Genomic DNA, 17243 nt, shown 5'->3' with positions numbered 1-17243 from the left:
AGTATACCTTAGCTTATATAGTAGCCTTATGCTATATAGAAGACAAACGACAAACTTCCTTTTCATTCATCATCATCACCCCATTAAAAGACGAATAAATTCCGTCAAAGCATGTGACATTAAAATTAAAATTTAATTTAAATATCTCAAAATAAATGCACATAACTCCAAAATGTCAGCGGTGCATGCCCGGGATCGAACTCGGTCTTCACGAAATGAAAGCCTAAGATATCATTATTAGGCTATCAACGCTACATATATATGCCTTCTCGTTTGTTACAATCATATACTATTAATAAATTATAATATAAGTAGTTTATTAACCTACAAGTGACAAATGAAAGAAGTTATTTTAAATAACTTATTAAATAATTTGTATATTTAATTAGGCTCAATGCATCAGGCTTTTAACATTTATAATATATTTTTTATCTAAGAATAAATACTTTTATTAAACTTTTCTAATAAAACAATATCATACTTCTTCAGACATAATTCTTAATTTCTATTACATTCAATTGTTTCCTAAAAATCTATTTACCAATTTTTAACTATACTTCAAAGCAGAGGTTTTATAATTAAATATAATATAAACAGGAAACAAAGGGTTTAGTTTAAAAATAGAAAACACTTTTTCTTAAAGTTTGTAGAGTACATAAAAATCATACAAGTATTTTTTGGTATATAACTTTTTAAACTTCTACACAATTCGGTCTAGGAATGACAAAAAGCTAACATATCTTATTCAAGAATTCCCAAATATCACTACAAAGTTGGCGAATTGCGACAGTTTTATGAGTCAACTTTCATACAATAAATTCTTCTATACAAACTATATCCATCACACGAAACTCTCTGGAAAATCATAATCTACACTCTTAGACTTTTGGAAGCCAACAACGCAATCTACTTTGATCTTTTGGTAAGAAACAAACTTTTTATTAGGGTCACCCTCCAAGCTTTTCGCCTTAGCGCTATTTATTAAAACACTCCGCCTCAGCGATCCGTGGTTGCGATTAGATTGTTCTAGCTCAATATCTGATCTATCTTTAGCACTAATATTGGAATGTGCGATAAACTTCGCCAAGTCACCTCTGGACTCTTTATTATTATCACCCAAAATATTTGTCCCTTCAAGCATGCTCCCTTCGCTTCTCATTCTGTTTATTACTTTAGTTTTCGGGTTCGCGCAAACTGGAGCTGATTGTTGTCTTATAAACCTTTTATTCGTGAACATTCTGTCGAGGAAGCGATTCGTCTTAGCCGTTCCATCATCTTTGTTATCTCTGCTTTCGAATTCGGTATCGCTTTTATCCAAACTGCTTCTATGTGTGAATAGCTTCTTTAAACTGTTAGTTGTTCGTGAAAGGCTGCTGCTAGTTGTAGATCCATTTGTTACAGTTCGGTGCACTCGTCTATTTTGCGTTCTCTCCGACGACCTCTTATAGCAAATGCATACTTTACAAAAACCAATGCGAAATTTAGAAGACATCAAATTATATAATATAGGATTTATAGCTGAATTTATGTACAGCATAACTCTAGAAAAGTAAAGCAAGTTGTACCATTTTTCCGGACTAACGTTTTCGGATAGCTCCGAAGGTGAGATTATAATCCAAAGAACGAGTACTCTATATGGCATTAGACATAGGAAGAAGCACAGAACTACAGTACCAAGCATCAAAATAACTTGCTTTCTCGCTCTAGCGTTATAAGGATCTACAGTCTTATTTAAAACTACTTTAGATGCAGCTGTTATCAAATTCTTAGCAATAATAGTATAGAGGACAATGAGGATAATTAAAGGCAGAAGGTAAAGGAAAATGATGATCATCACGAAGAACGTAGTTTGCCAAATAGTGACTGCTTGGGTGAGACACTGGTGGACGGTTCCATCTAATCTTGTAACGGTGTGCAGCTCAACTATCGCCAGTATAGGACTGAAAAAGAAGAGAAAATAAACGATAATTGTTTGTTGACTGCTAATTTGAACTTACGAGTATAATTTACGATTTTGAGGTCTAATCTATAATAGTGTTTAGGTTTTGGCAAATAATATGCATGATTATCTCATAAGAAACGACTTTCTGGTAGCATAAGATCCATTTTAACTTTAGAGTAAGACAAACTAGAGATAAATAGGAATATATAAATTGGATCAGCTGATAATATATGGTCCTGGTTTGAAGAACACTCGGACCTGCAGTGTGGTAAATACTCAGAAAAATATCATATTTACAGCATACATACAAAAGAGTCGATGTTGTAACTGATGTTGATACAATAAAATTCCTTATAGAATTGACTTGCAGTTCTGTTTGGATCTATTTTTTACTTAGGACCGAAATTGCAATGGTGCAGCCCTCTCACACTCATAATATGTAGATATTATCTGCCAATACCTTTTTTGATTTTGCGTAAGAATTGGATTAAAGTTTTTGTGAAACCAAGGTGTAAAATATAACTTACATGCAAAGAAGTAAAAAGAAACTTTACTAAGATAATTAAAACAAAGCTAAAAAATATAATTCGTGTATAGACCATTAATTAATCTTGAAAGAAGATAGAACTTTATTGAAATTCTTTTGGAACAACATATCATATAGATAAGACCATCTTTCTATTAAAATCATGTCTATGATAAATCTAACAATACTACTGAATATAAATTACAAGATAATTTAAACAAAACGATATGGAAAATAAATTAAATACCGCATGAAACTTCAAAGTAAAATTTACCTTAAAAATAAAAAAGTGCTTAATACAAAGTAAAAGTGATAAAAAGTAAAAATGTGATATAAAAATGAAAATTAAAATAATATGAGAGTGAATAAGAGAACATTGTGCTGGAAAGCTTATATATTTAAATGTGCACAATAACATCGAAAGCGCATCGTACATTACAGCTGTATATAATTTGAAATATGTACGAACCTTGTTTTACAAAGGGTTTTTTCTTTTTTTTAAACGAATAAAGCCTTATGTGAACCAAAACGGACACTTTTACGGAGGTTTTAGTAACGTAAACGTGTCAAATAAACACTCATTATAACTTGCACTTTTTAATGTAAATTATAACACAAAAATTCATCGCAAAAAGTCCTGTATAAATAAAATTATTAAGAGCGGTGGTGAGGCAATCCGCTTGGGATCTTATAAGACTTTCATGAAAAATCACAAGTGAGATCGATTGGGCGGGCGGGGGTGATAATCTGTGCGACATATATAGGTATATAAACTCTTTGACGTGTGCGTCAACCGCGGACCAGTGACTGGCCATACCAAATTAGGTTTTGAAACATATATTTTGTGTCATACATATATTTTCCTAGTAAGTGTACGTATATTAAAACAGTCATGATTTCGGCTTTCCCCTAAACTAACAACGCACCACATTGTGTATTTAGTGCTTAATTTGAATAATCATAGATATTGAAGTACCCTTCGGAGTTCTGGAATGATCGACTATATGAATAATGACGTTCTTAAAACAAACGAAATCGATTTAAATTTATAACAAACTAGCTCCTGCCCGCTACTTCATCTGCGTGGACTTTAGAATTTGGTCCAAAAAGAAATATAAAATGTGAAAGTAATAAAAAATGAATTAAAATTCACACTCGTATCGCTTGCGCTGTAATAAAGAAAAATTGCTTCAGTTTTGCGTTTCAAACATCCAAACACCCACACTTTCAGTAGGATTTTTATATAATAACTAGCTGACCCCAGCGCCATCTGTGGGCAGATTTGTGAAACTAAACCATGCAGAGTGCCACCCAAACGCACAGGCAGCCGCGTCGATGTTGCACCAAGTCCTAAGTTCCAGACTTCCAATAAGGACCAAACTGAGGATCTACGGAGCATATATCCGCTCACGCCTCACGTACGCAGCCCCAGCCTGGTTTGCCCTCTGCTCGGCCCACCAAAAAGATCGGCTACAGGTTCAGCAGAACAAGTGCCTGCGCCTGATTGTAGGAGCTCCAAGGTACGTCAGAAATGACGTCATCCATCGAGACACCAGGACGCCTACCGTGGAGGTTTTCGTCCGCACAATCGCACGCCGCATGTTCGCTCACGCAGACTACGGGCCGTGCGAACACCTCCACGGAATAGCCCCAGCGCTGGACAGACCTATAACAGGGCGTCCACTACCTCGAGAGCTCCTCCAATCACCCCCGCCAGCGCGACAACGCGGAGGCACAAATGGTGACATCGGTGACTCAAGGCCCATCGGAATTAATAACATCCCCGCGCGCGCCGACGACGACTACGCTGACAGTGACGCTGACATTTCACGGACACGACAAACCAACAGGCCCAAAGCCAATGATGGCGGGCCCTAGCCCCTAGACAGGGGCTAAAACAACAAATACCAGGGCAGCATAGCTGCCCTGCGAAAATGACCCGGGTAAGGAGGCGTTGCCTCGAGGCCCGTACCCCCCGACCGGCCTATTGGCCGCTTGGAGATGACCCACACGCACCCAAACGCATACCGGAAAATTCATTCAAATCGGTCCAGCCGTCTAGGAGGAATTCAGTGATATACACACGCACACAAGAAATATATATATAAAGATATGAAACTGTATAAAATGACAATAGAATTACTTATTGCGCATAAGTCAATATCTGATGATGAAAATTAATCGGGCCGCGCTAGAAGCATGATATTTGTGTCGAGAATCAAATGGATTTTAATTTCTACCGACTGTGCATTCTGCTTTTCACTTCCATTACGAGGCCGGAAATGAAACAGTATTGCAAGTAAATATCTTTTTAATTAAAATTCGAAGTAATTTATTCTTACTTTGTGATTTGAAGAGTTCTTTTGCATAATGTTCTTAGTTCGTAATGACATATATATTAAAGATAGATCATAAAACATTAACAGCTTTATAGCGATTATTTATCGACATATAAATAACAAAATAAGAATAAATAAACTATGTCAATTCCATAACTAAGCATATGACAACTGAAAACATCGGAAACAAAATACATACTACTGTGTATGAAAATCCACCTGATTTTAATAAATATTATTTTAAAACAAGCAAACTAATTTAGAAACCGTTTTTGCCATTGACAACAAATCAAGAATAATTGTAATATGTAAAAACAAAACAGAACATTTTGGAATGAAACTCTTCGTTAATTTTATGAAGATAAAAAAATTTCTTTTTTGTTAAACTCAAAATTAACCTACATCTCAGAGCCCTAAACCTGACCAGAATTCTGAAATTTCCAAAATGTCCCTGCCAGGGATTGAACCCGGGAGAGATCTCCCACCCTAAACCACAGCGCCCACCGCTGCGCCCGCCAGGGAGGTCGTCAAAACACAAAAATACAATAACACATATTCTTTGATTAATGATCATAATCTGATTATCAATATAAAACATTATGATTATCAATAAAAAAAAACAATTGTATTTTCAATTTAATTTAACTATTTATAGTTTAAGTCATTTACTAAATAAATTTAAGTATTTTAAATAATCTTTTAATAATAGGTAGTAAGATATTTTTAAACGTTCTAGGAATTCCTTTTCGAATTACGAAACGAATTCAAAATTCAAAATTCATTTATTTCAAGTAGGCCTAATATAAGCACTTTTGAAACGTCAAGTCTGTCTGTTTGTAGTGACTACCACCGGTTCGGAAGGCAGATTCTACCGAGAAGAAGCCGGCAAGAACTATACAGTATACACCTTATGCACAAGAGCAATTGTCATACAAATTATGATGTAGGCGGAAAATGAATGATGATCAAGTATTAAAAAAAACAAAGGGCAATTTCCACTAACGCCTTACGCCATCTAGAACTTTTGAACGGAACCAATAATTCAAAAAGCTAGCAATAAGTGACTTTTTATGTACAGAGTAGTTCAATATAATGGTTATTTGCCCACTCTGAATAATTCACCATGATTTTGAATGTCGAGAAACTTTACTTTACTATAAAAGCATCTAATATCATGAGCACGGAACTGTGTTTGTTTGTATTTTATAATTTTGTTAGTGTTTTACCTACACTTGGAGGAATTATCAATTTTATAAATTTAAAATGCATATAAAAAATTTCGGAATCGACAGTATTTGAACCTGCGACTCTCGGGCAATCGCGGCCTGAGCGCTTTCACCAATGAAGGTACGGCTCTCCTACCGTCGATGCCGAAATTAATATATGCCTTTCACATCAGTCTTAAAGCGACTGTAGCGTCATCTAGTAGGAAACGTTGCAGTTTCAATCTACGTTTTCAAAGGTCCATATTACAATGAGACACGTTTGAAACAAGAGATGACGCATTGATTTTTTATATTTTATAATTTTTACTAGATGACGCTCTGGCCGCGATTGCCCGAGGGTCGCAGGTTCAAATCCTGTCGGTTCCGAAAATTTTTATATGCATTTTAAATTTATAAAATTGTGTTTGTTTGCTTGTTACCTATGGTCGACTCAACCACATCCCCAATGAGGACAAAATTAGATAAAAAGCTAACTTGTACCGTGGAGACGGATATGGTGATACTTTTTATCCCCACAGGGATTGTTCCAGCTTGAAGCAAAGTTTTTGCTTACCAGCAAATATGTTGATGACAAAATTTGAAATAACTTGCATTCTGGATAGACATATTCATTTTAAATGTGCTGGCATTGGAAGACAGCAATCATTGTATAATTGTCCCAACGTTAACCTCTCCTTTTTTAACATTATCGCACATGTAAGAGCAAGAAACCACCACTGGTTTTTTTTTTGCGTTGTTTTTAAAATGAAGCACTATATTTTTTGGGACGTCTGCAATAGTTCTACTCTGTGGGAATAAAGTGTTAGTATTAGATTCTGCGGAACAGTAGTTTATTTGTAAGGCCGACATTCAATGTTTCGTTACGCGTTTATTGCAGCTTTCAAACTCCGATATAGGTTTGCCCAATAGGGTTACCATGATCATAAATATCGTTATAATTCCCTAAATTTCCTCCTGGATTGGATTGGAGAGGGAGGGTATACTGCATTCTCTCTCTAGACTAGATAAAGAAGATTTTATTTTTTTGTACATGATTTTACAATAATCTACTTTTGACATCTTGGAAATGTCTCTCAAAAATTTCATATAATATTTTATTTTTAATCGAAAAGCTTGGGTGCGATTTATTGCTGGAGCAAGATTGTTCTATAAATAGTTTTAAGTGTCAATCTGAGGTGGTGATAAATAACTGTAGGATAAGTTTTTGTGGGTTTCTTCTTAATCAAGAGTTTTTATTATTAGGAAACTCAGACCGTTTATTACAGAAGTGCACATCATTGTCCCCACCTTATTGTAAAGGTTGAATAGTGTAGTTGTTCCCATAATAATATGATGGATATCCGATGTAAATATTTGAACTAGCTTTTTTTTTGATAATAATGCAATTTTTATTTATTTATGAGCACTTTATTTGCACAGCACCACAAATTAAGAAAATAAAGGGAAAATAGAAAAACACATGTATAAGTCTAATACAAAAACGGTTGTATCGGTTAGTAGGGATCTCTCTAAAGAACTTGATGTCGAACGCTATGCGCCAGAAAGAACAGGATGTGTAAAAATTTTATAACCCTTCATTCAAATAACTACATAAGAATACATATTATAAAATATTTATAAAAAACCATAAAATCACTAAACAGTATTGCGACATTAATACGAATTATAGTAAGACGATATAGTTTAGTAAAAGTGTACTTTTGACCATTTTTTACTTGCACAAGGAAGGTTTTGTTTTTTTAAATCCTATTTCGACTATATAAGCAAAATAGCTACAAGGGCTGTAGTTTATTGAACCATGAAGGCCGTCCATTGTACTTAATGCTGTAGCTGCAATTAACGGGTTGTCATTAAAACTACGGACGGTCGCTCTCTGTCTCTCATTATTATTGAAGTAATACTTCTTTTGGCGCGTTAGGGAAATATGATGAGAGTAAATTTTTACGATGCGCGTCCACACCGCCACAAAAAACCGACCAGAAGTTAGCTATAAGATTTGACAGTGTACACTTTCAATTGTCAAAGTCTGCGGGCGCATTCGGGTGATTCCATTGTACATAAATCTCAAATTTTAATGTTGGTTGTCCGATAATGAGTCTCATAGTATTCCCAATTTAATCATGTTTATTATGTACATTACTTTAATTATATAGAAATATTTTATTGAGATATTTAAATAACTAACTGATATTGCGTTATAATAAAACTTTTAATGTATTAAATACCTTTTTCTACAAACATAGAATAAGGTGAGAGATGAAATTTTTGAAAAGATTTTAAATTTTTATCTCGTTACGCAAAAGGAGTATAACTTCTAACGCGTGTACATAATTACACCAACGTTTTTTTTTTGCTTTTTATTGTACAACCAATCGTAATGAAAAGATGGATTACATGTTAAACAGCAGTGTCTGCTATTGACTATTTACTCGAACTTGTCTTATTATGTAAAGGCATAGTGCTCATGCTGAGCGCTGTGGTGCAAGCAATTCGATTCAGTGTTCCTATACGATGCCTAATAGAATTAACCGATTAGTGTTAAAAGTTAGATATAACTGCCATGAGCCATGAAAAGAAATATTTTAAAAAGGAAAACCCTTCTAGAAATACAAGGCTTGTTATTGTAAAAAAAGTACGGTTACCCTATTGTTAGCATTAATAGATTTATAGTGACCCCAAAAAGGGTTCTCCAATAAGAACCCTGTATTAGGCCCCAAGAAAATGTAGTGAGACATACGCGTTAGGAAAAAGTGTTTTCTGTTGTTTTCCTTTATACTATTCTCAGAAACCGTTACCCTTACTTGAGCCGAATTTTCAATCGCCTAATAATCTTTCCCTGAGGATAATACCGTTGACGTGTTTACAGTTATTTTGTAGGAATTCTGACAAATTTATTCTGTAGTTATGGACAAAAACTTTTTTTTTTTTTTTACTACAAGCAAGCCTTTGTAGGCTTGCTTGTAGTAAAAAAAAAATCTAGATGAGGTTGCAATTGTTGCAGATGAGATGGTGCAGTCTAAGATGGTAACGGGCTAATGAAGTAATGTTAAACCCCTAATCGGTGTCTACCCGGCATCGTACCGGAACGCTAAACAGTTGGCGGCACGTATTTGTCAGTAGGGCGGCAACCAGCCAAAGCCACCAACCAGACTAGACCAGGAAAAATTCAGAAACTATAAATACCCAAATTGCCCTGCCGGGGCTCGAACGCATAACCCCCTATTTAAAATCACAGCTATCACCGCTGTGCTAGGAAGCATCAAAACAAACAAAAACGCCGTGTTCACGCATACGTAAGTGACTTATGTCGCATGTGAATTCTATTATCTACGTAATAACATTTAAATTTCTCGCAATCGGCTAAACCGCGCGGCCGTCACCGCGCGGCCACCGCATTGTGGAGGGATTCGAAGGAATTTGAAGTTTATTGTGCTGCTAATAGAATTCACACAGAGTGACGACCAAGAGGCCGCCGCGCGTAAACCGCACGAAAGTTTTCATCCAAACGCAGCCTGATTTAGATCGACTCGTAATTGGCTTCTAATTCATCAATGTCTTTAACAGTCCACTGCTGGATAAGGGCCATCCAACGAAAGGGTTTGCCCATAATCACAATGCTGGACAGACGGGTTGGTCATCGCAGTAGATGTTAGTAGTACCTACAGAAGACGTGCTGCCTGTTGTCCGTTATATTCCCTTGGTCGCCTCGTACAACACCCGCTGGAAGAGGAGAGAGGAGGAGAGAGAGAGGAGAGGTGGTGAAAACTGATCTACCGTCACCCATTGGCGTGTACTTCATAGATGTACAAAAGCACTGCCTACCCTAAAATTGATAAATCTATATGTATAGGAGGAGGATTTTTGCCATTTGATACAATCTTCCTGCTGTATGCATACCCTGGTAAATAACTCAGTGCATGCTAATGCCGTCACCACACGACATAAGCACCTATTTGATATGAGAGTTATGATAAAATAGTTCGGAGCTTTTAACCCAAAAAAATGCCTTAAAATCCAGCATAGGGTTAAACATCATAAAACCGGCTGACTGCTAATTAGGATGGCGCACCAAATGTTCCATACGTTTAAAGTAATTAAACCTACTGCAATTGTTTATATCCGAGAAGGTTTTACCAACTTTTCCGTTTGCGTGTGGATTCACCAGTCGAATACCCAAGGCTCGGAAAGAGTAAATTAAAAAACAAGTAAAGTAAAAGTAAATAAAAAGAATTGCTTTATTAATTCAGTTCGTCGATGACACACTTCTGACAGTTGTGACTGATGTCGATGGAGAAATAACTTTTATTTACATTGGTAAAGTGCTATTGATATTGAATAAGCAGCCGCACAAATTGGAAATATTTGAATAATAATTGGGGCGGTTGTTTTTGTTGACTTTGGTGTTGCCCACGCTTCATGATCGGAAAATTAAATAGTGAAATATTGTACGTGGAAGGTTCCCGAGATATAATAACATGAGGCATCTTTACAAATATAATAATTGCGAGAGTGGGTTTGTTATTTTGTATATCCATCACGCAAAAACATAGCGTCAGATTAAAGAGATCCTAGTGTTAGATATCATAATTAATTATTAAATAATAAGATTAACATTGTGTGGATCTACAACGGAAATGTTTGTATACTCAATACCTACAGAGTACCTATGCTTACAAAATACTATTTGTCTGTGTTTTGTAAGTAGGGATAGGAATGACGTGTAAGTAAGATGTTGATCTTTGTACGAGTACGCACTTCATGATAGACAGTAAATTGACCACGTTTCATCCCTGTTCCTACCCTCGAGGTATCAATAGTGCTAATAAACATTACACATATTACTTTTTCTGCAATAAAATTGCACTATCGTACTTATTCTATTACTAGGTGTTAAACAAACAGCCTTTGTCACGACATCGCTTTCATCTACTTTGTTTGTTATCTATGTTTTCCACCATCCTCAACCACTCCACTGATCTGCCTCCTTTACTACCATCGCATAAACCAGTTTTATTTTGATATTGATCTATTCTATCGATCTAGAAGATCTATTTTCCTTCTTTCATTAAGATTAATTTCGTTTCACTATCGAGTCTGTAATACTTATTGTTATAATAAGACTATTAATAAATGATTTATGCCAGTTTATACTAACCTAGGAATCACCTTAATATAAAATGCCTAGTCATTTAGGTGATTCCTAGAGAAAAAAAACTTTCACGAATTTGTAAGTTATGTCTAACGACATGAGCGTAGGGGACTCGAAAACTGACACTTAATAAAAAAAAAAAAATATATAAATTTGGTTTTTTTGAAATGTATAAATCTTAAATCCGTACGAAATATGAAAAATATAATACAAACAAAATAATGGCATGAACCATAGATAAGTAAGGTTATATAAGTTGCCTATTGTAAATCGATTGGTAAATGGTAAATGTAAGCCTAGGAGTCTTCTTTGATTAGGCGTTACTAACTTAGGCATTGCCTTGTCCGCGGTTATTGAAAACGGGCATTAAACTTATTGACTAACGTATGTAGCGCCGATACAATGACGTTAACTTAGCCACAGCGAAAAGCTTGGTGTAAATAAATGTTGCCTATGTAGGTACAGACACCCTTCTACTTTATTGAATGTTTCAGAATAATTTACTCCATACCTTCGACTTTATTGAAACAATCTCAGTGGCTAGTGTCAAAATAAAGTCGTAGATTATTAAAATAGCTGTATAATACACTTTATTGTAGTTCTTTACGCGTGTTTTTGTAGACGACAAAGGTATTTTTGGTAGTCGGTGTTATTGCATTGCAAAAAGTATTACGGAATAGCTTTTCTATTGTTATGTTAGCATAAGATAGCGTTGAAACCAAGTTTGTTGTTTGCAAAGTAACCAATAATAAGCAAGTTTAAGTTTTGAATGTATAAACTTTTGGTAATGTAGCTTGAGGGGCCTTGGCGTCATATTAATCCCTTCTTACACCAAATATAATTAAGCAATATAAATGCGACAGTACGTTTATTTGATGAATCTCTCTTACACGTAGCAAGAGAACAAAAGGTTTAGATATTAGAATTTCGAACCAAAATTTTTAAAATGGTACGCTTGGTGATTTACATCCGTCACTGTTGTCTGTCTCTGTGTCGGAAAAAAAAAAAGATTGTAACCAATTTTTCAATTAAAGGCTTTTTTAGTTTGTTGTTATTATTATTACTTATAACTTTTGTACGCATATAGAAATTTGATTTACCGTGAAAAATTTCACCCCCAGGTTTTAGTATATATTAAATACTAATCTATAATAATATCTAACCAATATTCAGTGTTTTTGCAATGGGTAATTTTAAAGTTCTTTTAAAAACAAAATTAAAAGTGTTTAGAAAAAACAATGTTCGGACTTGATTGCTAGAATAACGCAAATGTAATTTTAGGACATACTCGTACGAACCCTCACAGACTATTTTGTATTTACTTAAATAAATGCCACGAATGCCAACAGCCGCGCTGGGCGATGAATTCCGGCGTACGGACAAACCGGATGCGGTTTTAAGTAACAGTGATATTGTAAAATGTTAATTATATGTAAACTTAATTTATTTACACCAAGAAAAATAAAATGATTTTTTTCAAACACTGATGTCATTAAAACTTATAGAAGAATTTATTTATCAACGATTTAAGACGCGTTTCTTAATAAGGACTTTCAAAATAATGTGATACGTGAAATATTGATGTACTTGAAATTACGTATAGGTAAATCGAAATGGCTATATTAGGGTAGAACACTAGGTGATCTCTACGATAACAAAGGGACGGGCTGATGTCGTATTATTTTTGTATCCAATTGATTGATGCCATTTTGGCGCTGTAAGTTACGAAACTGAAATACGAGTGTCCAAGGAACTAAAATTTAAATGACTACCTAAGTAGGAGGTCCCGGGTTTGATTCCCGACAGAGGCAATTTGGGAATTCATAGTTTCTGAATTTTCTCTGGTCTGGTCTGGTGGGAGGCTACCGACAAAGACATGCCGCTAAGCGAGAAGCGAAGCGATAGTGTTCCGGTACGATGTCGCGTAGAAACCTATTAGGGGTATGACTACCATACTCTCAAACAGGTTAGCCCGCTACCATCGTAGACTGCATCATCACTTACCATCAGGTGAGATTACAGACAAGGGCTAACTTATAGTGCAATAGAAAAAAACTAAAACTTTATAACATTCGTTTCAGATACACTCCTTAAAGTTTAACGTTTAGTATTTTCTACACACTATTAGTTTTAGAGTCACCCGTAGCTTACATTTTGCGCTGCAAAGTGGGACATATTTAAGTTGCCATTTGTTGGACAACAAGTCCAGGAGATCAGTAGCTTACAAGAAACAACTGTAAACGGCCAAGAGCATAAACTATTCCTCGCTAAGAGATAATCTGAATGATGGACTTGGAGATGAAATAACGAGTGATAAGCTTCAGGGCGAATTTAAACTTCACAATTAAAAGTTAAACATTTGTAGATGCAACCAGCAGAACTTGGGGCCGTGTGTCGACGAGAAACTTATGTGACGCAATTTAGCCCCAAGTTGGGAACTCAGTTTAACTTTACTCTTGATTTCTCGGAAAACTTCTCGAATTTCGTTGGTGCCCTCACTTGATTAGATACACAGGGAATACAGTTCACGTTTTGATTAAATTTGTTAAAATTTATCCATTTAACCACTGTCTATTCACCTTCTACTGGACACAAGCTTCTTCGCTCATAGAGTTGTAAACCTTAGTTACAGTTAAGTTACACCTAAGTTCGAAGGTAGGTTTAGAGTTAAAATAACCTAATCCTTTGTCCAATACCGGAGAAGTTCCAAATGGTAATTAAAAGTTAAACATTTGTAGATGCCACCAGCTGAACTTGGGGTCGTGTGTCGTCAGCGACCTTCTGTGACTCCATTTAGCACTAACTTAGGAACTCGGTTTAACTTGCTCCTTTACCCTTGATTTCTCGGTAAACTTTATTAATTTTGTTGGTTCACGTGATTAGATAAACAGGCAGATAAAAATTATTTATTTTACAACAGTCTTTAATGCCGTATTACTTCAAACAGTACAGCGTTCGGAAAACTTCGAGACATCTTTTCGTTAAAAATCCCTTAGTGCCTGAAGACCAAAGTCTTCGAACAGTGCGTGTTGCCAGTGATGACTTACGGATCCGAAACATGGTCGCTTACTATGGGCCTCGTAAGAAGGCTCAGAATCACTCAGCGGGAGATGGAAAGAGCAATGTTGGGAGTATCTCTACGTGATCAAATCAGAAACGAGCTACCGACCTAGCTCAGCGAGTTGCTAAGCTGAAGTGGAAATGGGCGGGGCACATAGCTCGGAGAACCGGTGGACGTTGGGATTCCAAGGTGTTAGAATGGCGACCCCGCACAGGTAAACGCAGTGTTGGTCGGCCCCCAACAATGTGGACAGACGACATCAAACTAGTCGCTAGGAGCCGCTGGAAGCAAGCGGCCCAGGACCGTGGATTTTGGAACTCTCTACAAAAGACCTATGTCCAGCAGTGGACTTCAATCGGTTGAAGTGGTGATGATGATGATGACTTTAAACAGACCTCCTTTCTCATAATCATAGTAGAGAGTCATAGTACAAGAATTAGTTATGAAGTTTAGTTACGGGCGTTACAGTCGTCCAGCGTTGTGGACTGCGGTCAAAACCTTCCTTATTCTGAGACATGTGCTTTTTAAAAGGCTCGGTAATAGGTTTATAATGATCAAAGGTTAGATACTCATACTTAAGTCCGCAAATTCACATCAGAGCAGCGTGGTGAGTCACAGTTTTATAACCAAAATTATAGCAACTGCTGGGTGCATGACCCATTGCATTTGGGTGCATTTATGTACTGAGGCTGGCAACCGAGGGGGTTTTAGTGGGTAGAGATCCCACATAACTTCCCACGATCCCACGTATCTTTTAAGAAGATTTCCCCCCTGTCAACAAAAAAACAAAATGGGTGCATGACCCAGCAGTTGCTATAATTTTGGTTAAAGATGTTGATGATGTTGATTTCAATACACGTTAAGTACGTGTTAAGTGTAAGTAAGTTATTAATAGTTAGGTGCTATTTTTCATACACGGATTTAAGAACGTATATGATCAGGTTCCCGGCTTCCAATTTATAACACGCAAAATAAGCTAGTACGTCTGTACATAAGGTACTATGTATTTTTTAGACGTACAATGTAACGCAAACATTTTAATAGTACTTAACTGCTGGTAAAGTTAAGAAAATACAAATTGCCAAATTGCCCCTGTCGGTGAGCCTAAGTCCTCCCAATTATAAGACCACTGCACCAGCAACGCTAGTATAGACTGGAGACAGAACCCCCTTAAACTCCCTTAGTTGGGAACTACAGATTTGTCATACCTCTGCAGTATTATACACGTACCTTTTGATCAAAGCGGGGCAGAACTAAGCAAATCACACTCACCAAAGTACGGCGAGTTTTACGGTAAAACCATATCTGGCCAGTATCCGACGTCACAGCACTTCATTGCTGGTTTAAATTTGATACTTGTTACATACTCACCCAGTTTACAAGGCGGCAAAAACCACGCAAGGCCATAAATAAGCGTAGCGCGGATATTGATACAGACATAGTCGGCTCGCAACAGCTCGTAGATGGCGCAATAGAGTTTGGACAGCTACGTTGCTCCGTCATACATTGCTTTTAACTCACTAACCTAGTAAACAAGGCGACAAAGAACCACGCTAAGCTACAAATAAGCGTAGCGTGGGTCTTAGTACGGACATAGCCAGCTCGTAACAGCTCGACGACGGCGTAATAGAGTGTAGACTACTTTGCTGCTTTGTCATACCTTGCTCTTTACACACTAACCTAGTAAACAAGGCGGCGAAGAACCACGCAAGGCCACAAATAAGCGTAGCGCGGGTCTTGGTACAGACATAGCCGGCTCGCAACGGCTCGCAGATCGCGTAATAGCGCTCGAAGCTTATCGCTAATATGGTCAGAACGGACGCGTGCGCGACCGTCAGCTCGACGAATGGAACTGCCAAACCTGAAACAAATAAGAACAATTTCTTTATTGTTTTTTTCAGAGCATTTAGCAGTAGCTCGTCCGGTGTAGGACGACCACAGCATCATTACTATGCTCCGGTCTAAAGGGCGTTGTGGCCAGTGTTATTTCAGGTACTTTTAATGATAGCTTTTTGTGACAGAGCTCGTCCGGGGTAGCCATGCTTATTTCAGCCGCTAAGCAGCATTGTTGCAATGCTGTGTTCCGGTCTGAAGGGCGAGGTTTCGAGGGCGAGGAGTGTAATTACAGACTCATACGCCTCAAATTTATGGACACAGGGCGGCATGTTGCAGGTCGGCTTCCTTGCATGTCCTGTGAATTGTTGCTCTGTTAATATGATGGTTTTACATATACCAGCTGGTCCATCTGCTTGGTTCATCGCTTATTACTGACTGAACCTCCTTACCTGGTAGATAAGCGCAGGAAGAAGACTTCCCCGCTAATCCCCAGTAATTTTGTTGAAGCTTTTTCAGAGTTACGCTTGCCATTTTAGCTAGAGGCTTAAGAGTCAATTTGGTGTCGACTCAGGTGATAATACTCGCGTCGATCGTCTTCAACCTCGGCGAATTTCAAACCAATTAAAAGCAAATTAAATCCTAGTTAATATCATAAATGCAATTTTTTTTTGTTTTATTTTGTGTTGGTCTGTTTTTCTTCACGCCCGTACTAAGCGACCAAGCAAGTTGATTTTTGGCAACGAGTTAGTTAACGGAGCACGGAGAGTAACCAAGTCTACTTTTTAGCCCAGAAAAAAATACGGTTCTTGCGTAATTTGTAAATAGCTTTAAATGCGGACGAAGAAATGGGAACTTAAATAAAAATCTATTTGTTCACATTTTTTCACGGCTGATAAGGTGGAGTTCCGTTAATATAAAACCTTAGCCAGAACTTCAAGATAGGTGCACTTTTGATGCGTAATGTACGCAATACATTACACGGTAGTGAGATGATGGCAATAACCATATACGTAAATTTAAAACTAAAGCTACAATAACTTCTGAACCTGACGTCACGGCATTGTTTTTTATGAAACTTTGTAGGTACCTACTGTCATCTCTCTGAATGTATTGATTCCAGAAAGAAGCTTCCAGACTATTTTGTTATCTTGAATGTTGGCCCTA

At 36.8% G+C, this 17243-nt stretch overlaps 1 protein-coding gene across 1 annotated transcript in view; it reads right to left on the bottom strand.

Annotated features, from left to right (window-relative positions):
* Nucleotides 1–17243, bottom strand: part of LOC120634369 (neuropeptide SIFamide receptor-like) — a 113295-nt gene that overhangs the window by 14155 nt on the left and 81897 nt on the right. The window contains exons 3-4 of the mRNA XM_039904885.1: nt 15924–16104; nt 875–1940 (exon numbers count right to left, since the gene is read on the bottom strand). Coding sequence (XP_039760819.1) covers nt 875–1940; nt 15924–16104 — 1247 coding nt within the window. The remainder of the gene's footprint in view (nt 1–874; nt 1941–15923; nt 16105–17243) is intronic.

This window comes from Pararge aegeria, chromosome 23 (genome assembly GCF_905163445.1).
Source record: "Pararge aegeria chromosome 23, ilParAegt1.1, whole genome shotgun sequence".
Lineage (NCBI taxonomy): Eukaryota > Metazoa > Arthropoda > Insecta > Lepidoptera > Nymphalidae > Pararge > Pararge aegeria.
This window is presented reverse-complemented; position numbering and strand designations above follow the sequence as displayed.